Below are 24616 nucleotides of genomic sequence, written 5' to 3' on the forward strand. Positions count from 1 at the left end.
AAACTCCCAAGTATTTTTTATATTCTGTAGTTATTTTAAATAGAATTTCCCTATGTTTCTCTTACTATGGGTTTCTGTTGGCATCATTAGAAATGCTGATGATTTGTATGGGTTTATTTCATATCCTGAAATTTTGTTCCAATTATTGTTTCACTTTATTTTTAATTGACTCTCTTGAGTTTTTTAAGTATGCCATCATGTCATCTACAGAAATTGATAATTTTGTACCTATGCTTTATTCCTCCATTTCTTTTTCTGGTTTTATTGCTGTAGCCCTCATTTCTACATCAAAGCAAAGCAACATAATGGATCACCTTCAATATTATTGGAAAGGATTCCAGTCTATCCCTATTAAATTGATGCTAGCGCTTGGTTTTAGATTGGTATTATTTATCATTTTGTGGAGAGGTCTGCTTATTCCTATATCTTTTAGTGTGTTAAATGGAAATGGTGGTTGTATTTTGTCAAAAGCTTTTTCTGTGTCTATTGATATAATCATATGATTTCTGTTGTTTTTATTAGTATGATTAAGTTTATAGTTTTTCTAATATTAAACTAATACTGCATTCCTGTTATAAATTCAACCTGCTCGTAGTATATAATCTTACTTTTAGCCTCTTTGCTAATAATTTATTTAAATAGCCTCTTTGCTAATAATTTATTTAAATTTTTTGCATCAATGTTAATTAAGAATATCAGTCTATAATTTTCTTTTTTCTGTTTTGACTCTCTTTATATAGCAAGACTATAATTGTGTCATAGAAGGAATTGGGTAGGATCCCTTATTTTGTAATTTTTGCATGTAGTTTATGTAATCCTGGAATTCTCTTCTACTTGACAGTCCTTCGTATTTTAAGGCAGATATATTGTTTCCTCTCCTCTCCCTCATACCCTCCAACAAATCTTTTCTTTACCAAGCTAAGCATCCCCAGGTCCTTAAATTTCTGTTTGTATGGTATGGTCTCACCATCCTGGTTGCCCCTCTCTGGACCTGATCCAGATCAGTGGAGGCAGTGTGGTAACAGTAGATTTGGAGATAGAAGACTTGATATCAAATTCCAGCTCTGCCACTTAAAATCTATTTGATCTTGAACTAGAGACCAGTGTGGGTGACATCCCAGGCTGTCCAGGGCTGCTGCTGGGGTTGACAGTAGGGAGATCTGCTACTACTGACATGCCTCTTCACTGGCAGCCCCAAATATACGTTTCCTTGCTCTAGGGGTGGTGAGGGCTTCTTTCACTGTGAAATAAAGTGAAAGAAAAAAAGAAAAAAAATTATCCTCAAAACGTCTATTTATTTTAGAGTGATAGAAGTCCTGGCTTCTAGTGATAGAGACCCTGCGCCTCAGCCCATCTGTATAATCAGGTTAGACTAAAGGGCTAACTCCTTTCAGTTTGATATCAGTGATCCTATGGTCCAAACAGGACAGAGTTCAGTAGGATTATCAGATGTCTAGTTCTGGATATCATACCTCTATTAGTGAAGGAAAGGGAATAAGCAATTTATTAAATGCCTACTATGTGCCATGCACTATGCTGAGCACTTTACAGTGTTGTCACATTAGATCCTCAAAACAACCCTGGGAGGTAAGTGCTATTATGATGCCCAATTTGCAATTGAGAAAATTGAGGTGGACAGAAGTGAAGTGATTTCCCCAGGGTCACATGGCTAGTAAGTGTTTTAAGTTGGATTTGAAGTCAGGTTTTCCTGACTTCAGGCCCAGTACTCTATCCGCTGTGCTACCTAGCTGCACAAAGTATCCCATGTTATTTTATGTCACTTTTCTGGCTACTAAGTAGTTACACTTTTAACTCATAATAAACTTTCAGACTACTAAAACCCTTGAAGTGTTTGTTCGCCTGTCCTTATTCCATTGATTTTTTTTAACTATGAATATAGGATCTTATGCCTATTAAATTCTACCTCATTCCCTTCAGTTCACTATTCTAGGTTGTCAAGACCATTTTGAATTCTGAAATCTATCATTCACAGTACTAACTATTCCCTATCAGTTTTGTATTTGATAAACATGCTATTTTCACCTTCTTCAAAGTAAATGATAAAATACTGAATAAAATAGGTCAAAGGCAGATCCCTGGAGCACGTCAATACAGACTTACCTCCAAATTGAAACTGAGCCACTAAAGGCTATTTTTAGGTATGGTCATTTAAACAATTTCTAAATTCACCTAACCATAGCCCAGATCTCTCCATTGTATCCACATGAATTACATGAAAAACTTTGTCAAAAGTTTTGCTAAAATCCCATTTTACTATATCTATGGCATTTATCTGATCTACCAATATAGTAACCCTGTCCCCCCCCCAAAAAAAAACCAAGTTAAACCTGGCATGATTTGATCTTGATGAAGCCATGGTCTTCATTGCTTCTCATTCTAAATATTTGTAAGCTCATCTCTTATTAGCTGTTCTAGGATTTTGCCAGGAATTAAAAGTCAAGCTAACAAGTCGGTAGTTTGTTGTTATTGATTGAGGGGGTGGGACGGCGTGGATTGGAAGGGAGGATTGTTTTTTGTTTTTTAAGTCAAAACATTTGGCCATTTCTATTCCTGTGGGACTTCTTCCATACTCTATGATTGTTCAATGACGATTCACTGGTAGAAGCCAAGCAATCCTATCTGCACAGAATAGGATTCCCAGAATCCTAAGAAGTACTTCATCTGGGCCCCATAACTTGAATCAGTTGAGAGTATCTAGGCACAATCTTATAATTCTTATCTTTTACTTTAACTCTCTGTTAGCCATTTTTATTTTAGCCTTCCTAGTCTAAAAGTTATTCTCCTTGGCAGAGAATCTATTATCATCATCTTACTCTCCCCAGGCAGTGGTGTTTTCCCCTATTGATCACCTTGCTACCAAAATACCTAAAAACATTCTTTGTGGCCCTTGCCATTTATCAATAACCTCAGCTCAGTTTACACTCTTGAAACTATTCATACATGATTTTGTCACTCTTAGATTGTATTAATTTTCAGGTACCTGCCCTAAGCTTCCATCTTTATAAATATGTATCTTTATAAAAGTCCAGGTTGGTCAGAGATTTCTCTATGTATACACCTTGTTTTCTTTAGACAACTCCTACTTTTCTTTTCCAGTGGGATCATTTGTGTTTGTAGCACCAGACTTTAGTTTCATGTCCCTCTTGGGCTGACTTCCCCCAAGAGAATTTTAAACTATGATTTTATTTTAAAATTTTATTTTATATAGATTTTATTTTAAACCAGTGAAGAGCAGCTATCATTCCTTATTCTCACTACATGACCAGCACAGTTCCTTGTCTGTGCTTACATTTCCTGAATGATCTCCTTCATACAGCACAGCACAGTGACTAGAGAGCCAAACTTGTAGTCAGTAAGACTTGGGTTCTAGTTCTGCCTTGGATATGTACTAGCTGTGTGACAATGGACAAGTCACTTGACCAATCAGAAACCCCAGGAAACTCTTTAAGACTGTATGGTACAGAGAGGTTTCCATTCTGCATCAGTGAAATGAGTTTCCACATTAGGAATTTCCCTACCCTGAAGAAATCACAAGGTTGGACCCCCCCAAAAGAAATCCCTTGCACCTCCTCATGTACATAGATCATTGTTAGATATGTGCTAAAATTTACTATTTTAATTTAATTCTGTAATTCAGTAAGCATTTCGTTAGGACCTATTCTGTGCCGGGCACTATAGATTACTAGGTACTGGGGAGATAAAGGTAAAAACCTCAAAACAGTCCCTGCACTCAAGACATGCAGCCTGTTTTTCCCACCATACTTCTCTCCACTGATCTTGGGGTTGCCCATAATTTTGATTTCTTGGAAATTATGATATTCCAAGATTCATAATCATGCAGCCTCACCAAGAGAACATTTGTATTAACAAGATATCCTTTTGTATCGGGTAACAGCTTGGGATTCTTAAAGTCACTGCATAATTTCACAGATGCCATCCAGCCCTTTCTTTTCCTCCTGTTCAGTTCTGAGCCCAATCCTTTGTCTATCTGCAGTGCCAATTTTTGATCTATAAACTGATATTCTAACTAAGTGGATTGCCCATCCAACTATATGTCATAAGGCAGTGAGGTGGTGCAGTGAGTAGAATGCTGGACCTAAGTTCAGGAAAACCTATTTCAAATCCAGCCTCAGACACTTAACAGCTGTGTGACCCTGGACAAGTTATTCAGCCTGTCTGCCTCAGTTTCCTAATCTGTAGACATGGGGATAATAAAAGCACCTACTTCCCAAAGGTATTCCGAGAATAGATTTTTATAAGGTGTTTTGTAAACCATAAGGTGCTTATATAGATGTTTGCTATTAAATGCTACCCACGTGACAGTCTTGACCTTAGATTTGTTTCATCTTTTAGTTGTGTTGTTTTTTTTTAACATAGATTATTAAGCCAATCTCATGTGACCAATCATGGAGGTTACTGAGGATGCTATAGACAGATATATGGAGCCCTTTCCTTCAGTACTTCTCTCTGTTGCAGGTTCAGCAGTTTTATTGACTTCATTACAGACTTGGTGTTTTGCATTAAGATAAAAGGGCTTTTCATTAAACTACATTTTCAGAGATTGCTTCATGCATTGGATAATCGGCTTCATTTTTCCCAACATCTCTGAAAGTATGACTAACTAGCCAAGGATTAAGCAGCCAGGGAACAGCAGTCGTGAACCTGGGCATTTGGATGCTGCCAACTTGGTTTGTTTTGGCCACCATGGCCCATGCTGAAATTTGATAGCTGTTTATTTAGCCAGTCCTTCCTGTTCTTCCTTTCCCCAGCTTGATTTATTTCAGCATAACAAACAGCCACTAGTTTATCTGCAGACCCAGGCTATGTTTGAGCCATCTGTAGGTGGCTGTAGCTTAGTGAAATTTAAGCAAGCCTGTACTCCCAAGTAACAGATGTAGTAAATCCATGCTTTCACTTAAAAATGAGAGTCCCAAAACAAGACTTTTTTGTGGAAAGCCTATTATCCCAAAGTTAGCAAGATTATAAAAATCAAATTGAAGATGACTTTTATGCCCCAAACTTATTTGAGGAAGTAACAAGCTTTGTTTCACTGTAAGATGATGTTGTTTACTCTTTTCAACCAAGATTCTTCATGACCGCACTTGGGGTTTTCCCAGCAAAGATACTGGAATGGTTTGCCATTTCCTTCTCCAGCTCATTTTACAGATGAGGAAATTGAGGCAAACAGAGTTAAGTGACTTGCCCAGGGTCACAGAATTTTTAAAAGTCACCTTACTGATGGTGATGTGGAAAATTAAGATCAATGTGAAAGGACTTTCAAAAAAAGTGCTAACTTCAGGATAAAGCAAAAATAGACTTTCTCCATTTTTTATGAAAGGACTTAACAACTTAGACAGGTTTTGTTCTCCTCACACTAGAATTTCAACTAATATTTTTAGATACCCTTTAAAAATAGATTTTTTTCCAACCTCAATATTAATGGGTGTTTTTTTTTTAAAGATTGCTTTTATGATTCCTTTGGAAATCAGAAGGACTACTGTGTAGCTGTATAAACAGAATGTCTTTCCGTTATTTGTGCTGAGAGAGGGATGTGATGATTACAAAGTATCCAAAAGTAATTTCTCAATCTTGTGCACATTTTTCAGCAGTAGACTTTCTAATGATAAAAATCATCTTGCATTCTTATAGTATGCACAACCTAAGTGGTAAGGAGCATTCTTTTACAAAGAGGAAACCAACCTGAGATTTGGGTTTGCTGTGGATGGTTCACAAAGCAGCTAATTTACAAAATATCAAGCATTAACTTGAAACGTGAAAATATCTGACAAAGCAGCCTGCAGGTAGCTGCACCAGAAAGTGGTCATTTTTACATGCAAGTGGTTTGACTAAATTAACCAGACAAATGTATTATCTAACACTCCACATATTTTAAAATTTATGAACAGGTTTTCTAAAGTGCTATCAACTTGTCCCATGAAAAGAATAAGGATTCTTTCAGGTCTCTAGGACCAGCAAGCAAATTATCATGTTTCCTGAAAACCTAAAATAGAAGAAGTCAAGAGACATGGGTCCTAGTCTCAGCTTTGGTATCAACTCATTGTGACAGCCTAAGAAAGTCACTTACCTTCCTAGGTCCTCAGTTTCTTTATTTGTACAACAAATATATTATACTCAAATGTTCTCTGAGAAAAGCCCTTCTAGCTCTGACATTCCATGATTGCATTTTTGTAAGCCCTTAGAAGATTTCTGTTTGACCTAGGGCAGGCTCTAACTTGTATAGCAAGTGAAGACCACCCTATTTGTTTTGGGGCTATATATATAAATTGTTAGTGGCAGGTAGGTAGTGAAATAGATAGAGCCCTGTGCCTGGAGTAAGGAAGACCTGAGTTCAAATTTGGCCTCAGATACTTACTAGTTGTGTGACCCTGGGCAAGTCCACTTAATGATGTTTTCCTCAGTTTCCTCATCTGCAAAATGAGCTGGAGAAGGAAATGGCAAACCATTCCAGCATATTTGCCAAGAAAACTCCAAATGGGGTCATGAGGAGTCAGACACAACTGAACAATAATAACAACAACATACAAATAGTTATAAGCTAGATATGGTGGCACACATGCCTCTAGTTTCTACTGCTGGGGAGACAGAGGCTGGTGGGTTGCTTGAGTTCAGGAGTTCCAAGCTGCAGTACAGCAAAAGCCAACGAGTGTGCCCATTAGCACCCAGGAGTGGAGGGCCACCAAGCCCATTTTGTATGGCAAACTAGCCCAAGCCAGAAATGAAGCAGGACAAAGCTTCCATGGCCATCAGTATTGCTATTGGGCCCAGGAATGACCTTTGCACTTCCGGCCTAAACAACATAGGGAGACCCAGTCACCAAAACAAAAATGAGGGGAGGAGAGGTTGTAACTGAGGTTTTCACCAGTAAGGGGAATAAGTGAGAAGAGTCCTGTGGTCTATTTCTTTGGAAGTTTTAATGTGAATGCATCTTTTTTTATTTGGCTGAATACTAAGGAGCAGCACCAAGAGAAAAAATATTAGTCATGTTCCCTTATGAGAAATGTACATTTCTCTTCATGCCAGCTGAAGCCCTGAGATGACTTAAGATATTATAAGGGCAAGAGACAGCTGTTCTTATAAATTATCCTTTTTTTCCTGGCACAGAGGAGCATACCCACCTTGTCATCACATTTGGCAGTTGGCAGCATTAGGCCCCAAACGAAAGTCTCATGCATATGAAGCTGTTTTACCTAAGAAAGCATTTCTGTCTATTTTGCATCCTTGCTGTGTCTTATTCATAAGACTTTGAATAAACAATTGCTTGTCTCTGCATCTTAGTTTCCTCATCCATAAAACCTATAAAATAACCTCTAAGGTAGTTGTGAGGGTCCAATGAGGAAACATCCTTGAGCACATTTTGAAAATGGACTGTGCCGATGCATTATTATTTTCTTCACCTATAAAAAATGGAGGGAATGGGATTAATTAATCACTGAGTGACCTTCCAACTCCTGTTTCTATGATTTTTTTTTAAGTATGGCTCCATCATCTGACAACAGGTTGGATATCTGGTACCTGTGAGTTCTAATTGAATCATCAACTCCTTGGGGCAAGACATATTTCCTCTATTATAGTTTTACCATCTGGAAAATGAGTAGAAACCATCAGGGTGTGATAATTCATTAATTAATGTTGATGTGCAAAGTTTCATACTGTACTTTGAATTAAAAAAGTAAGCTAAAAATAGGCTTCTTTTTCAAAGCCCACAAGGGGAGGATTTTAACCTTCCTTTTTCTATTGGCTCCCATGATCTTCCATGTATTCAGATTAGCAGTTTGAGGAGGCCAAGGAACCTCGGGATTCCAGAATCTCTTCTCACAATAAACAGACTCGTAAGAATCTCGTACTTTGAAATCACCTAATCATGTCTTTGTCCCACAGCTACCTTTAACAACTCCCAGCTTTAGTGGCTCTTGTAGCTAAATGGTAGCACATTTCAGGGGGATTAGTCAACAAGCTGTTTGTAATGCATTGAAGCTTTGAGAGGGCTAAGGAACAGCTACATTACTGTACTGTGAGTGTGCCAGCTTCCAGAATAGGGCCTCTTGAAAAGAGTGGGCCACTAGTCTTGCAAAGCCCTTTATGAATGGTGTGTTGCTTCAGACATAACTAATCTCCTTTGGCAGATTGAAGCCGTGTTTCTGCACATTGTCCTCAGCCAGCAGGGCCCAAAGCAAGCATTTCCAGGACAGTGCAGCCAACCTCAGCTGTGTGAGTCTCCAAAGACTTTTATCTTTTATCATTTCGTAAACCTTTGGGACATTCTAATGGAGATGGAAGTTCCTGTCTTTACTGTTTTTATTTTTATTTTCAATCAAGAAAACTTTTTCTTTCTTTGAGTCCTTGTTCCATCTAATGAACTATTTTTCACAAGAAGTATAACCAATTGAGAGAAGAATCTCCATTGCATGGCCTATCATCAGTGAGATTTCACTTCAGGAAACATGCACAGGAATGTTCTACCAGGAGTCATTGGTTATTTCTTTTTATACAGCTCACATTTCTATCCATGATGTGATGATATAAGCAATTTAAGTGTTATTAACCCAACTCTCTTGGGTCCAGGCCTGTGATGTAATTGGTGTAGGGGGCTCACTAAGAGGAAACTACCAGTGCTGATGGGCAGCTACACTGCAATTTATAGTCTTAAGGATTTGCCTAGGCCACCAAAAGGTTAAATGACTTGCCCAGGATCCCACAGTCTGTCTAGGAGGCAAGACTTGAAGCCAGATTTTCCTGGCTCAAAGGCCATTAAATTACCAACCCCACTTAAATAACTTATATTCACATCGTATTTTATAGACATAGAATCATATCATACCACAGGCAGAACTGGAAGCCAGATCTTCCTGACCCCAAGGCCACTACACAGCTGACCTCACTTATAATAATTTATATTATACAGTATCTTATAGACCTAGAATCACATCATCAGATTAGGGCTTAGCACAGTGCCTGGCACACAGTAAGCACTTAATGCTTATTGACTAGCTGACTAACGTTATCTCACTTGATCCTCACAGAACCCTGTAAGGTGGGTAGTGTATATGTAACTATTTCCAGTTTACTGGAATTAAGCAATTTGCCAAAAGTCATAGAGCTATTAAGTAGCAGGACTTATATTCAGATCTTTTGATTCCAAGTTCAGTGATCAGGGCATTTGGGGAAGTGTCCAAGATCACAGGAACACTCAGTGTATGGAGGTGTTTGCATAGAATGATGCTTTTAAATGAGTAAGGGCCTCAATGGACAGATATGAAACATGCCTTCTTCCCCTGTAAAATGGAGGGATGGGTTAGATTAGAGTTCTCACACAACCCAGCAGTAAAAGAGTAAGGCAAGGAACCAGATTAAAATGTAATTAGGAAATGTTTAACAAAATAAATGAAAACACAATACAACATAGATCATGTTAATTTGTCATTTTTTAAGGCATTTTTTAGTGGGTAGGAAGCTCTTTCTGTTTGAGTTTGATACTACTAGACTAGTTGACCTCTCCATGTTCCCTTCCAGGTCTGCTTCCAGGATGCCATGATCCTCTTGGCAGAGAGGAGGGGACTGCTCATGCAGAAGGGTGCACATATTTCTTACTTAGTTACTTTTTCAGGTGTTTTGCTTAACTGTTTTTTCCCTTGTTATAAGGGAAGGTACAGCAGGAGGTCCAGGGAGGAGAAAGGGGAGAATAGAATCAGGAATGACTCTGCCATATTTTAAAAAGGCATCAATAAAATTTTGTTTAAAAAAAAAGAATGGGGGGGGGTGAAGCCAAGATGGCAGAGTAAAAGCAATGACTTGCTTGAGCTTTCTCCCAGACCCCTCCAAATACCTGTAAAAAATAGTTCTAAACAAATTCTAGGGTAGCAGAACCCACAAAAAGACAGAGTGAAACAAATTTCCAGCCCAAGACAACGTGGATGGTTGATTGGAAAGGTCTATTGCACTGGGCTGGGAGAGGAGCGCAGTTCAGCATGGGCACTCAGGCAAAGACCAGGACTCAGCAAACCTGGAGCAGGCCTCAAGAGACTGAATCATGGGCAGCAGTGGTAGTTTCCAGACTTCTCAACTCACAAACGCAAAGACAACTTAGAAGGTCAGTAGGAAAGGTCTGTCAAACTTTAGTGAGAGAGAAACACTGTCAAGCCCCAGTCCTGGCACAGCCCCGGAACAGCACCTGCTTCCAGAGCTCTCAGCCTACAGAAGGAGGGGGAATCGAGGGGCTGATCAGAGTGGGATTGCAGGGATCTCTTTGCTGGTGCTGAGGCAAGATTCTCTTGCTTTGCCTGTGCTTGGATCTGGGTGGCAGTTCTGGGTGGCGATCCTGAGGTAAGGAGGAGCTTGTAGTGGCAGTGAAGAGAAAATCCTCCTCACAGTTCCAAGGCAGAAAAGAGTGCTTGTGGTCACTCATAGACAAGAGCACAGGCCAGGAAAGGAGTAAGTACCTCGCCTTTGATTGTACTACATTGGAAGAATTGATAATTTACAGGTCCCTAGAAGTATCTCTGGAAACAGCTGCACAAAACCCTGCAGCTTGGGACAGTACATTCTACACACTGGAAGCAGACCCCTACCGTAACAAAGAGTTTAAAACTCAAGTAATTGGCTGGGATCATGACTAAGCCTCACAAAAAAAGTCAGACCATAGAATCTTTCTTTGGTAACAAAGGAGATCAAAACATACAACCAGAAGAAGACAACAAAGTCAAAGTTCCTACATCTGAAGCCTCCAAGAAAAGTATGAATTGGTCCCAGACCATGGAAGAGCTCAAAAAAGTTTTGAGAAGCAAGTAAAAGAAGTAGGGGAAAAACTGGAAAGAGAAATGAGAGTGATGCAAGGAAATCATGAAAAGTCAATAGTTTGTTAAAGGAGACCCCAAAACATACTGAAGAAAATAACACCTTAAAAATAGACTAACCCAAATGGCAAAAGAAGTCCAAAAAGCCAATGAGGGGAAGATCGCCTTAAAAAGCAGAATTGGCCAGATGGAAAAGGAAGTCCAAAAGTTCACTGAAGAAAATACTTCCTTAAAAATTAGAGTGGAGCAAATGGAAGCTAATGACTTTATGAGAAATCAAGACATTGTAAAACAAAACCAAAAGAATAAAAAAAAGAAGACAATGTTGGAAAAACAACTGACCTGGAAAATAGATCCAGGAGAGAGAATTTTAAAATTATTGGACAATCTGAAAGCCATGATGAAAAAAAGAGCCCAGATATCATCTTTCAAGAAATTATCAAGAAAAACTGCCCCGATATTCTAGAACCAGAAGGTAAAATAGAAATGGAAAGAATCCACCAATCACCTCCTGAAAAAAGATCCCCAAAGGAAAACTCCTAGGAGTTTTCCAAATTCCAGAGTTCCCAGGTCAAGGAGAAAATATTGCAAGCAGCCAGAAAGAAACAATTCAAATATTCTGGAAACACAATCAGGATTACACAAGATTTAGCAGCTTCTACATTAAGGGACCTGAGGGCTTAGAATATAATATTCCAGAGGTCAAAGGAGATAGAATTACAACCAAAAATCACCTACTGAGCAAAACTGAATATAATGCTTCAGGGGGGAAAAATGGACATTCAGTGAAATAGAGGACTTTCAAGCATTCTTGATGAAAAGACCAGAGCTGAATAAAAAATTTGACTTTCAAATACGAGACTCAAGAGAAACATAAAAAGATAAACAGGAAAGAGAAATCATAAGGGACTTGTTAAAGTTGAACTGTTTACATTCACATGGAAAGATATTTGTAGCTCATGAGACTTTTGTCAGAATTAGGGTAGTTAGAGAGAAAAAAATTGTATGTATAGATAGAGGGCACAGGATGAGTTGAAGATGAAGGAGTGATATCTGGAGAATAAAATTAAGTGGTGATAGAGGATTATACTGAAAGAAGGAGAAAGGGAGAGGTAGAATGGGGCAAATTATCTCACATAAAACAAGCAAGAAAAAGCTTTTACAGTGTAGGGGAAGTGGGGGAAGATGAGAGGGAATGAGCAAATCTTATTCTCATCATATTTGGCTTGAGGAGGGAATAACATATACACTCAACTGGGTATGGAAATCTATCTTACCCTACAGGAGAATAGTGGGGAAGGGGATAAGAGAGCAGAGGGATGATAGAAGGGAGGGCAGATTGGGGGAAGGGGTAATCAGAAGCAAACACTTCTGAAGAGGGACAGGGTCAAAAGAGAGAATAGAAAGACGGGAGGCGGGATAGGATGAAGGGAAATATAGTTAGTTTTTCACAACATGATTACTGTGGAAGTGTGTTGCATGACTACACATGTATAACCTGTATCGAGTTGCTTGCCTTCTCAATGAGGGTGGGTGGGGAGAGAGGAAGGGAGAAAATTTGGAACCCAAAGTTTTAAAACAAATGCTAAAAATTGTTTTCACATGCGACTGGGAAGTAAGATATATAGGCAGTGGGGTATAGAAATCTATCCTGCCCTACAGGAAAATAGAAGGGGAAGGGGATAAGAGGGGGACGGTGATACAAAGGAGAGCAAATTAGGGGAAGAGGTATTCAGAATGCACGCTGTCTTGGGATGGAGGGAGGGCAAGATGGGGAGAAAATTTGGAACTCAAAATATTGTGGAAGTGAATGTTGAAAATTAAAAATAAATTTTTTTAAAAAAGCGATAGTTCCACAGACATCTTTCTGGCACATTCATACCAATGTTCTGTATACTACAATAATAAAGATGGAAAGGCTGTAGGTGTTTGTTTATTTGTTTTTTAGTGAAAGAAAGGAAATCTGAAAACACAGAACATATTAAACTGGTTTGAATTTTAAATGCAATTTTCTCTTCACATTATAGAACTCCATGAAGGTAATGTTCAAATGCCTTTGGAAAAACTGTGGGAAGGTACTGAGCACAGCTGCTGGAATCCAGAAACACATCAGAACCATTCATCTTGGGTAAGACACCCCTTTATGTAATGCATGCAAAGAAGAGTCACAGAAAACCACCTATTTTACACACACACACACACACACACACACTATCTAGCCCATCCAAGAATAACAAATACTTATATAAAGTTTTTCAGGTGCAAGAAGATTATAATAATGATAGTTAATGATTCATTTCACCTACATGGTACAATGGTAAAATCCCAGTGTTCCTTCATTAGGATGTACATTCCTTTAGGGCAAGGACTATTTTTGCCTTTCTTTTTGTAGCCTCAAAGTTTAGTAGTGTTGAACACATAATAAGCACAGAAACATTTGTTGTTGATGCTAACTTGCAATCAGGAAGATAAGAGTTCAAATCTTGTCTCAGACACATTCACTAGCTGTGTGAATTTAGGCAAATTGTCTAATCTCTTTCATTTTCAGTTTTTTTACTGAAAATAGGGAGAATAATAGCACTTTCCTCATAGACCTGTTGAGGGCATCAAATGAGACAATGTAGGTAAAGTGCTTTGTAAACCTTAAAAACATACAGAAATGTTAACTGTTATTAACATAGTTTGTTCACAGATTCTTTTCATAGATTTTTCTTTTTACCAAAGAGCATATTAATGTTAGTTCCTAGTTGCCTAAACAAGGTATTAATTTAAGTATTTTAACTATAATGTGAATGAATGAATCTGTCAGTCAGTCATTGTTATTGTAATCATTTGGATAAATAAGAATAAATAACTGATAGCTTACAATGTGAAATATCACCCTATCAGTAGTAGAGTACGGTTTTGAGAGGATAAAAGAAATTTTCAAAACAGTGCGACTTAAAGTAGTTAATAAAAAAAATTAATGAATGTTATAGAAATCAAAGCAATAGTCCTGAGCACAAGGATTTTTGTTAGGCACTTGGTAGAATGGTCTGCAGTATTGTTCAGAAATTGAAAGAGAGAGAAAATTCACTGCATACAGATTTGCATTTAAGGAAATGTAAATATAAGGAAGAGACAACATGGTGTTATTAAAGCTTTGTAACCCAGGTAAGTCATTTCAACTCTCTGATGCTTAGTTTCCTCATCTTTAAAATGGGTATTACAAAATTTGTACCATCTACCCTACAGGACTAATTGTGGGAAAAGTGTTTGTAAATTATAAAGGGCTATAGATATGTGAGTTGATATGTTGTTACAAAAGGCAACATAGTACTTTGTAGAGTCAGTACTGGCTGGGGAGTTGAGAGTCCTGGGTTCCAGTCCTTAATCTGACCATATTAGCTTTGTGACCAAAAAGAAGGCACTTAATTACTTGTAAACCTTGGTTTTCTCATCTGTGAAGTGGAGGGGAGGAGGGATAAGGGAGAGAAGGGGGAGAATGGTTATAATAACAATAATAACTGACATTTGTAAAGTGCTTTAAGCTTTGCAAAGTACTTGCCCAATTTGAGCCTCATAAACAACCCTGCAAGGTAAGGGTTTATTTGTTTGTTTACTTATATATTAGAGCAGGTGGGTGGTGCAGTGGACAGAACAACAGTCTTGGAGTCAGGATAACCTGAGTTCAAATTCAGCCTCGCGTACTTACTAGCTGTGTGACCCTAGGCAAGTTATTTAATGCTGTTGTTCAGTTTCTTCATCTGTAAAATGAGCTGGAGAAGGAAATGGCAAACCACTCTAGTATCTTTGCCAAGAAAATTCCAAATGGGTCACAAAGAGTTGGACATGACTAAAACAACTGAACAACAACAAAATTATTATAAATTATATATTATTCTGTTCTATTATGCTTTATTATTATAAATGTTTAATAATAATTTAAAATATGGATTTTAAAATATTTTAGATTATTCAAGATAATTTTAATTTACAAATTAACTTAAGTGATTAACTATTTATTATTATTTGTCATTGTGAAGGTTATTATTCCCTTCTAACAGATGAAGAAACTGCAGTTAAAAAGAAATTGTGACCTGCTTAGTGTCACACGGCTAGTAAATATCAGAGGAAGATTTAAGATTCAGGTCTTCCTGACCTGAAGACTTGCTCTTTGCCAACTACATAATTACTTCACCCAACTCACAGAGAGTTTTTGTAAAGTAAAAACCTTAAAAGCACCCTATAAACATGAATCGCTGGTAAAGTTAGTTTTTGCTTTTCCTCTAGACGCATAGGTGACTCAGACTACAGTGATGGAGAAGAAGATTTTTACTACACAGAGATCAAACTCAATACAGACTCAGTAGCTGACGGGCTCAGCAACCTTTCCCCAGTTTCTCCCTCTCAATCCTTGGTGTCTCCTCCAACATTCCCCACCTTGGATTCCAGCCGTACTGAAACTCCATGTGCCAAAACGGAGCCGAAACTGATGACGCCTCTGAGCCAATCAGCTCCTACTACCCTCTACCTCGTACACACTGACCATGCTTACCAGGTGAGAATGCTTACCCAAGGCCTTGGCTCCACACAGTTACATTATAATCTGGCATTTACAAAATGGCAGCATTTTAGGTCATGGTTATCTTTACATACTACAGTTTAATAACTAAGATTCTTTAGCTCCTTTTCTTTAAACAACCACAACAAAAGACACATCTTAGGAGTTTTCTCCAGGATCCTTAGAGAACAGTTCCTCCCAGAATTTTTCCTTAACTGCTTGTTGCTAAATTAAGGTATCAGTGGAGAAGGAAGCAGGAATGACAGATGGTATCTCCCTGCCACTCAAATGTATGACTTCAAATATAGTCTTTGAAATGGGCAGTAAGTACCCTAGGAAGGGCCCCTTTGGCTGGATGGAATCTTGGGTATTTATGAGGTCAGAGGGAGAAGCTTGAGGGGGTGGTTCAGTCTCTCCTTTCGATTAACTCTTATTCAGCCCATTGTTTTGTCTTGCTTGATTATAGTGCTTTCTGGAAGAACAGTAGCTCAAAGTTGATCATTAAATCCTGTGGAACAATCAACTTCCTTCCCTATGGTTTTTGGTTTTGTGGGGGTTTTTTATTGTTTAGGGAGAAAGAATAATATAACTTGACACAAATTATTTGTGCTTGTTTAAAGTGGAAATTTTAACATCTCTGCTTTTTTTTTCATGATTATAGTCTAGACAGAAAATCCTGAAATTTTTACCAGGTACTTTATTTTTTTGTTCTTTTTAGAAACCGACAATTGAACAATGTCTCCTTTTATCCCCTAGAGCTGTTAAGTAGGCATGGAAAAAGAATTCTTTGCACCTACTCCCTTTTGCTGTGTTTACCCCCTCCCTAGCAGATAATTAGTTTAAGATATTAATATAGTTCTGACTTTATCTCTGAGGGCTCTAAATTGGTAGTGACAGCTTTTCTCTGTGAAGAAGACTTTTCCTTTGTAACTTTCTCTGTTTTTGCTCTTGACAGGCTACTCCCCCGGTGAACATTCCAGGATCCACAAAATTCTCTCCGAATGGCAGCAGCTTTAGCATCTCTTGGCAGTCTCCACCAGTTACCTTCACAGGCATTCCAGTAAGTGGGAGGGTGTAACCACAAGAAATCTAATGAAGGACAGATTCTGAAGTTGGAGTACAAATAAATTGCAACTTAATTAAAAAGTCTTTAAATTGAAAAGGAAGGAAAAGGGAGGAAAACTGACTGCTGATTTCTATCAAACTGGATACAACAGAAAATAGCTGCAGCATAGAAATACCAGTAAAGAGTCACAGAGTTCACAGTGTACAAAATATTAACAAAAGAACCAGGAATCTCAGGGCTCAAATATATTAGGACCATAGGTGTGGAGCTGGAAGGATAATTATAGGCCATTTAGTTCATTTGATACATGAGGAAACTTGGGCCCATGGTGCTTAAGCTACTTGCCCAACATCATACAAGTAGGAAATAACAGAACTTTGGTCCTATGACTCAAAATTCAACTTTCTACTATAAAGTAGCAAGGTGAGCATGAGATCCTAACAGAAGATAGCAGATTTTATCTCTAGGTTATCCCTGATATTTGGTGAGATGAACCAGTAAGACCAATGACTGGAATGACTCTTTGGAACATTATGCCATATTTAGAAGGATAGGGAGAAGTGAGTAGGGAGGGAGCAGGTGAAGTAAAGTAGTTCTGTACATTAAGGATGCATATTCGTATGTGTAATCTGAGGAACCAGAGGGGATATAAAAGCTGGTATAGAGAAGTTGAGTGAAGATCCATGGAAGTAGAAGCAAGAACAGCAGCGATTCATGTACTTGAATAGAACAAGGAAATAGTTGAGGAACTAAGTCAGCAAGGAAATAGATGAGGAATTAAGCCTCATACAGAAGCAGGATGTAGTAGTGATAGAGACTTCAGTTATTTGGATATTGGCTCTAGTTTTATGGGGCTTGTTCTCCACCAAAAGCACACCAAAATCACCCCAAATAGCTTCTTTTCTTGGCCCACCATGAGAATTTCATCAATCACCTTTCTGTCTTCACCATCAAAAGCAGTAAGTCACATCACTTGGTCCCCAACATCACAGCCCCAAAAGGACTTATAGAAGATGTAGAAATGTCACTAAAGAGAACAAAGACAGGAAAAAAAAACAGGTTAGGCCAAGAGGAGAGCTATGCTAGTGGCAGTATTATTGTGAGGGAATTTCTTGGCCTCTGAGGCATCAATTCACAAAGTAACTGAAAGGCAGGAAGATACCAAAAGTGGGGGGAAATCTTAGACCTTATATTAGTACAGAGAGAGAGAGAGAGGATATCAGCAACTCCCACACTATATGCTTACTTTCTCACCTATACCAAATGTTCCTGAGAATCATTAGCACACATCAAGGGCATCCTCAATAAGGTTATTATTAGAGAACCAGCTTTCTATACCAGATTCTATAAAATGGACCTGATCTTTGCCGTCTCATAATTGACTGAAAGAAGTTGAGAGCACAAGATCCTGCTGCATTTGTTGTTTATTGATTATGAAAAATCACTTGATTCAGTAGAGTGAAATGCTTCCTTGAAGGCTCTTTTCTAATAATTTGTCTCCCATCCAAACATCAAAACCATTCAAAATCCCTTGAAACACATGGCAACAGAAATAAACTTTGTTCACCGACTCTTTGCTCATAAATATCAGGTGAGGTAAAAGGAGATCAGTGTATCTCACCCAAAGTGTTTGCCATCACCAGGAATGCTCTCCCCACTTGCCTTCCTCTTTGGCCATGTCCTGTAGCCAGGGTGTCCAGAACCTGGCCAGGGCTTCTTGACTCTTTATATGGCTTGGATAAGATAGGAATCACCAACTCTGTTCCTCCCAGTGAGGACTACCAGACCTCATTCTCTGCCCTGCCCCTGTGCTAAGCAGACACCCAGCACTGTCTTCTGATCTACTAATGAAACCCAGTGGCCCTTGGGCTTTGCTGTCTGACCTGCTGCTGTACAGTTAGGACTTCAGGGCTTTTCCATCCACCCTGAACTTTTCTTTTGCTATGTCCTGCCTCCTTAAATTTGAATGTAGGCTCTTTGAAAGCAAAGACTGTCTAAGTTTTTCTAGGTGCTTGGCACATATTTAATGCTTAATAAATTCAATCCTAGAGGAAATCCAGCACAGTTGAAAAAGAGATTCCTTGTGGTCAATGAACAAACATTTATTAGCACCTGCTATGTTCCAGGCACTGTACTAAGCTCTGGAGATACAGAGCCAATCCCTGCTTCCAAGGAGCTCACAGTCTAATCAGGGAGACAACATGTAACAACAGGCTATATACAGAATAAGTTGGAAATAATCAACAAACAAAAGACACTAGAATTAAAAGAGATTAGAAAAGGCAGAAGGTGGGATTTTAGCTGGGACTTGAAGGAAGCCAGGGAAATCAGGAGGCAGAAAGGAAGAAGGAGAGTATTCCATGCATAGGGGACAACCAGTGGAAAATGCCTGGAGCATAAGGCAGCTAGGTGGCACAGTGGATAGAGCACTGGCTCTGGAGTCAGGAGGACCTGAGTTCAAATCCGGCCTCAGACGCATAACACTTACTACCTGTGTGACCTGAGCAAGTCACTTAGCCCCAGTGTGTAGCCAAAAAAAAAAAGCCTAGAGCAGAGGGATGGAGTGTTTTGTTTGAAGAACAGCAAGGAGGGAAGTGTCACTGGATCACAAAGTATGTAAGAGGTGTTAAGGTGTAAGACTGGAGAGGTATGGAGGGGCTGTAGCTGGTGAGGACCTCCAAATGCTCTTTGCAAATGACATTGTGCTGGTTACATCAAGCCCTGGAACAGTACAGAGAAATTCAGTATTTCTTAAAAGAGTTTGGCCTGACTGTCCACATAGGAAAAAACAAGTAGATGAAAAAACGTCTGTTGCCCCAGTTATGAAATGGAATTGAATGGATCACTCAGGATCTTGAGATTGTCCATCAGGATATATGTCTAGGAAAGACAATACAAATGCACAACAATTTGAGACCTAGATTGAAAAGAAGAGGATAATAGGATGGATTGCCTTCAGGAAACTGTGAAGTTCCTCTAATGATACCTAATTTCACACAGAAACAAAGACTCATCTTTTTGATACCAGTATTTCTACTGATGGTGTTACATGGCTGGAGCATGGAACACAGCAGTCTCTAAATTGAAAATTAATGTCAGACAAAGTTGCAGTTTGCATAGTGAATGTGATTAAGCTGAAACCACTAGAGCTGCCTAAAAGATAGATTTTTGAAATGATAGCTCCATAGGTATAACGTTCTGGATGGACAAAAAAATTTTGAAATCATTATTTTCCTTCTAAGTTCTAGGAAATCTATACTATTTGACAGGTTGAAAATAAATTACTACATGGATGTTCAAATGTAAATATTACATTAAAAGCATATGATTTGACATACTAAATGATTGCTTCCTTGATTTGAAACCATTTCATTTTGAAATATATTGGACCTTTTCATAGCTTATCATATCATGTATAGACCTGTACACTGTTGATACCAATGGTTGTATTTAATTTCCAATAAGGCTTTAGTAAGTGGCTTATGATAATAGATATTAACTTGCTTTTTCCTTCTCGCTCCCTTCTCCAAGATCCCTTCAAAAGCTTCTTACTGTCAACCTTTGGCAACTCCCAGAGGTTTTCTGTGAGGGCTATGGTATCCTGCAGAGCTGATAAAAATGAAAGTGGCTGAATCAATTATACTGCTTTCCATCAATGAATATTTATTAAATTCCATCGAGGAATAGCTCAAAGCAAAAGGCATCCTGTGGCAGCGTTTTCAGCAACCTTGTCTCAGCCTCGCTCACCAAGTGTAAAATGCTCCTGGAATTTGATTTCCAAACAATGCAATAGACCTAAAGTCATCATGAATGTTTCCTGTTTTGTTGACTAGTAGTGATAGCCAATAGCACTGTGGATCCTAGAATGCAATTAGCAGCACCACCAAATATAGAAGGGAGAGGGGAACAGATTAGGCATGTCGGTATTAGTTGACTGCAAGCAAGAACATTGATCCCCTGTCACATTGACAGATCGTTCCCAGTGGAGGTGAACATTCAATCCATTTTGGCTTTTCAGGTAGTCATGAAAAGGCCTCTGTGCCTTATGCTGTCATTTTTATAAACAACTCCATCAATATATACTTGGTATATCAGAGACAGGAACAGAGTATAGAGATATGTATAGACTGTCTTCAGTGTTTGGGGGACCTAAACAGTGTCTGAGGTTTTGACTTGGGAGGCATTTTCAGTAGACTGAGCCATGCTGCTAGCCTAAAGTAAAAGCAGGTTCATCGTGGAGATGTCATAGCACAGGTACAGATTTCTGTCCAATCATAATCTTATCTTGGTGCTTGTTATCTGGCTTTTGTGACTAGACATGGTACAAAGAAAATCTTAAGTTTTGGTGTTCGGCAGATCAAATTGTGACTGGCTAACATTCTTCAAGCTGAAGGATAAACTAGTCATTCTGATAGAGACATAACCCAGTCTTAACAGTGTATTTTTGTTGTTGTTATTGTTAAATCTGCCTTACACTCAGTGTTCTCTTAGGAAACAATGGGATGCCTGCAGGATAGCTTTTGTTATATTTTGGCTATTTAGTAAAGAATTTAATAATTTTCATAAACAGAAAAAAGACTGGATTCCTACCTTTATCTCAATATTTGCATTTTCAGTGGCTTGTCACATATTTGGTCATTTAACTAACTGTTAAAAGGAAACATTTGGGGCAGCTAGGTGGCACAGTGGATAGAGCTCTGGCCTTGTAGTCAGGAGGACCTGAGTTCAAATCCAACCTCAGATACTTGACACTTACTAGCTGTATGACCCTGGGCAAGTCACTTAACCCTGACTGCCTCACCAAAAAGCAAAAAAAAAAAAAAGGAAACATTTAATAAGTATTAAGATGGGGAAAGGGAAGGGGAGGAACAAAGAAAGAAGAAGAACAGGACTCCTTGGTGCAAACTCTGACAGAATTACCAACTTGTTCTTCAGCCACAGGATGCTGAAACTGTTTTTGCCTGGTCTGACCCAGCCTATAATGTGGATCATCTCAGAAGTCACTCTGGCCAAGCCTTCATTAACACGTACTTTTTAAAAAACTGGATATTTCTAAAGGTTTTTGTTTTGTTCTAGAGAGGAAGAGGTCTGAGTACTGTAATGGTCTGTACACTGCCAAGTACTGTCACCACTCAGTTGCTTACTATAGGCTCCTTACAGACTCTTTCCATTGTATCATTGGCTAGTAAAAAAAGGCCCTGTGCAGTGTGGCAAGTGAAGGACTCTTTAAAAGGCTGCTTTCCTCTGTTGGATGTCAGCAGTATTCCAAAAATTTTCTGGGTAGAACCCCTCTGACAGTTGGAGTGCCTAGAATAATGCTAGCCAGACTGAAACTAAGAACATATAATTTCCCTATGCAAGTCAATTCTAATTCTTCTAAATGAGTGTAATCTAGTTTTCAAAAGGTAGCTAGGAAAATTATGAATTATAATGAGCTAGCATTAACGATGTCTGTGGCTGTGTCTAAACTAAAAAGTGTAGCAGTCTCCATTTTATGAAATGTTCTTTGTACTTAAAAAGTAAGTATTCAGAATTATTACTCCACTGCTTAAACATTTTTTTCTCCCATATTTTTGAAGACCTAGTATTAAATGGGTAAATATTTTTCCCCACGCTCATTAGATAAGAATAATCCCTGTCTAGGAAATCCAGGGGTTTGAAGAACAAGGGAAAAAGGACAATTCCAAAATATTTGGCCCTAATGAGTTCCCTGGATAAGATTTCTTCCCAGAGATACTAAAGCAGATAAAGGTGATTTACATACTTATAAATATAAAAAAGAAAGACATTTCCATCTTCTATATTCTGGGAGGGAAAAAAGATATTAATTACATGTTTCAGGAAAATGTTTTCCCTAATCACCCTTTTTTTTTCTTTTAATTATTTCTATTCCTTACTCTGCTTCCTTATGACTAGATCAAGAGTATACTAACCAATAGATTTGGTATCATTTGGTAAAAGAGCATAAAAACAAAGTAAAATAGAAGGAGGCTTTAGGGATTCAGAATGTCACTCTCAAAATAAGACAGCTAATTAATGTTCACATCTGACCTCTTAAAGGAAGCTTCAGAACAATGCATGATGAATATACAGGCAGGGCTTCATTCCACATCTATTGGATAAGAATTGGGTTGGAGAAGAAATTCTCCCACCTTCTTAATGGAACCACTGATACCTATAAATCAACTTCCAGGTGAGGCAAAGAGGATTTTTCTCCATCTTCATCTAAATTCATAGCACTCAGGGTTACAACAAGCAAAGATCCCAGATAACCAAGAACAACCTTGAACCTGAATTCCTGAAATCGGCAACTTCAGACTAAGCCCATTGAACTAAGATAGACAAGGAGCACCAATCTTCACACGGGTCATTGATTCAGGCTGACATTGCTGTACTCCAAACCCAAGATAGTTTCAGGCAGCCATAAAGAAAGAAAGGTATGTCCTACTTGAAGCAGCTACAGATTCCTAAGACAGACCATATGAACAATATCCCCAAGAAACATGGGGAAAACAAACCAGAAACGGTATTGTCATTTAAGATCTCACCACCTTCATGTAGTAAAAGACAGAGCTAACTTGCAAATAAATGTTTGCAGCAACCATGGTTATCTAGAGCTGAGGAAAACTGTGTGGCTGCATTTTTAATTCCAGTTTAGTTCAGCAAATATTAAGTGCCTACTTTGTGCAAAGCCCTGAGAGGATGGAGACAAAACCATCAACACTGTCTGATCTCCAGATGCATGTATTCACCTGGGGGAAACAGCATGTAAACAGATCATGCGATGCATGATCTTTGAGGAAGGAGAACGTGTTAACAATCTAGAGAAGTTAGGAGAAGCTGCCGAATCCTGAAGGAAGCTAGAGATTCTAAGAGGTTAGGAAGGAATTCATTCTATGCCTATAAAGAAAAGCTATGCAGAAAGATGCTCTTGCGATAAGTATTGACATTTCAAAAACAAGAACATTTTAATATTTTGATATTAAATACTATAACATTTTGATAAAATTCAAATCTAATAAAATAATTTTTGCTCATATAGCAACCATGGCACAAAGTATAATTTAAATAAGTTATTCTTAATAATGGTCTATAAATGTGAATTTAGTGAAGGTTTTTTCTGACAACCCCATGAAATTAGATAGTATCAGTAATTTTAATCTTCATTGTACAGGCAAGGAAACTGAGACTCAAAGCCCACAGGTGACATGGCTAGTAATTGAGAGAGTCAGCACTCAAAGTCAGGCCTTCTGACGTCTGGATCACTGCTTTTTCCATTACACTAAATGGCCTATGACTTTTTTCATCCATATTAAAGACTATCAGAGGCTACAAGGTGCAAAAATATAGTATAATATGTTCATTATTAGTTGCCTGGTGTGTAGTATTCTAAGCCCTGGAGGAAATACAGACTAACTATAGGGCCTTCAGTCTGTCAGGAAGCTAAGACAGATGCATACATTAACTACAATTGATGGTATTAGAGCCAAGGGTACTTCATTGGCTTTCTATATTAGTATTAATAAACTCCACACCCTAAAGAAGATCATATGCTTCTGATGTTACTGGAGAACACATTGAAATTATAGAATATGAAGAAAAACTTCTGTACTCTGTATTTTGGACATAAACTTACCAGAGATAAATGTATAAATTAACTTAATTATAAGCTGTTTTGCTAGAGAGAGAAATTCAAAAGGGGCAAGGTTTCCCCCAATACTTTGTAAGTCTTTATGGCATAAGCCATTTCCACTCAAAATTAATAGTATTCCCAAATGAAAGACAAAATTCAAGAGAATCCCTCTATAGCCAGTCCCTCTAAGAATTCTACTTTTCAGCTGGTCAAAAGCATTGTAAATGTAAAGCAAGGTGCTTCTGCTAATTGAATTAATCAAACATTTTTTCCTTTTCTTTTTATTATCTTTACCCTAATCACTTTTGGGGGAAAGGAGCCATTCCTGAGTTAATTGGGAGCCTTTCTCTTTAGAAACTGATTAGGTCTTTGATAATGATTTTTAAAGATTTCAATGTAGACACTATTTCAGAATTGATAGTTAAAGATTAATAAGGGTACCTCATTAAGAGTACACTAAATAAGTTATTTACATTATTTTGCAATATGGTGTGGCCTAAAGAAAGAATTGGGCAGTTAAAAGTGAAGAGGAGAGGTGGACT

The 24616-nt window shown here is 38.2% G+C and overlaps 1 protein-coding gene across 2 annotated transcripts in view; it reads left to right on the top strand.

The window, feature by feature from the left end:
• Positions 1 to 24616, top strand: part of ZNF704 (zinc finger protein 704) — a 349579-nt gene that overhangs the window by 292542 nt on the left and 32421 nt on the right. For both annotated transcript variants that reach the window (XM_020976198.2, XM_020976199.2), the window contains exons 5-7: positions 12860 to 12960; positions 15105 to 15372; positions 16331 to 16435. In XM_020976198.2, coding sequence (XP_020831857.1) covers positions 12860 to 12960; positions 15105 to 15372; positions 16331 to 16435 — 474 coding nt within the window. The remainder of the gene's footprint in view (positions 1 to 12859; positions 12961 to 15104; positions 15373 to 16330; positions 16436 to 24616) is intronic.

The sequence above is a fragment of the Phascolarctos cinereus genome, unplaced genomic scaffold (assembly GCF_003287225.1).
Source record: "Phascolarctos cinereus isolate Bilbo 61053 unplaced genomic scaffold, phaCin_HiC Scaffold_4;HRSCAF=312, whole genome shotgun sequence".
NCBI classification, from domain to species: Eukaryota; Metazoa; Chordata; class Mammalia; order Diprotodontia; family Phascolarctidae; genus Phascolarctos; species Phascolarctos cinereus.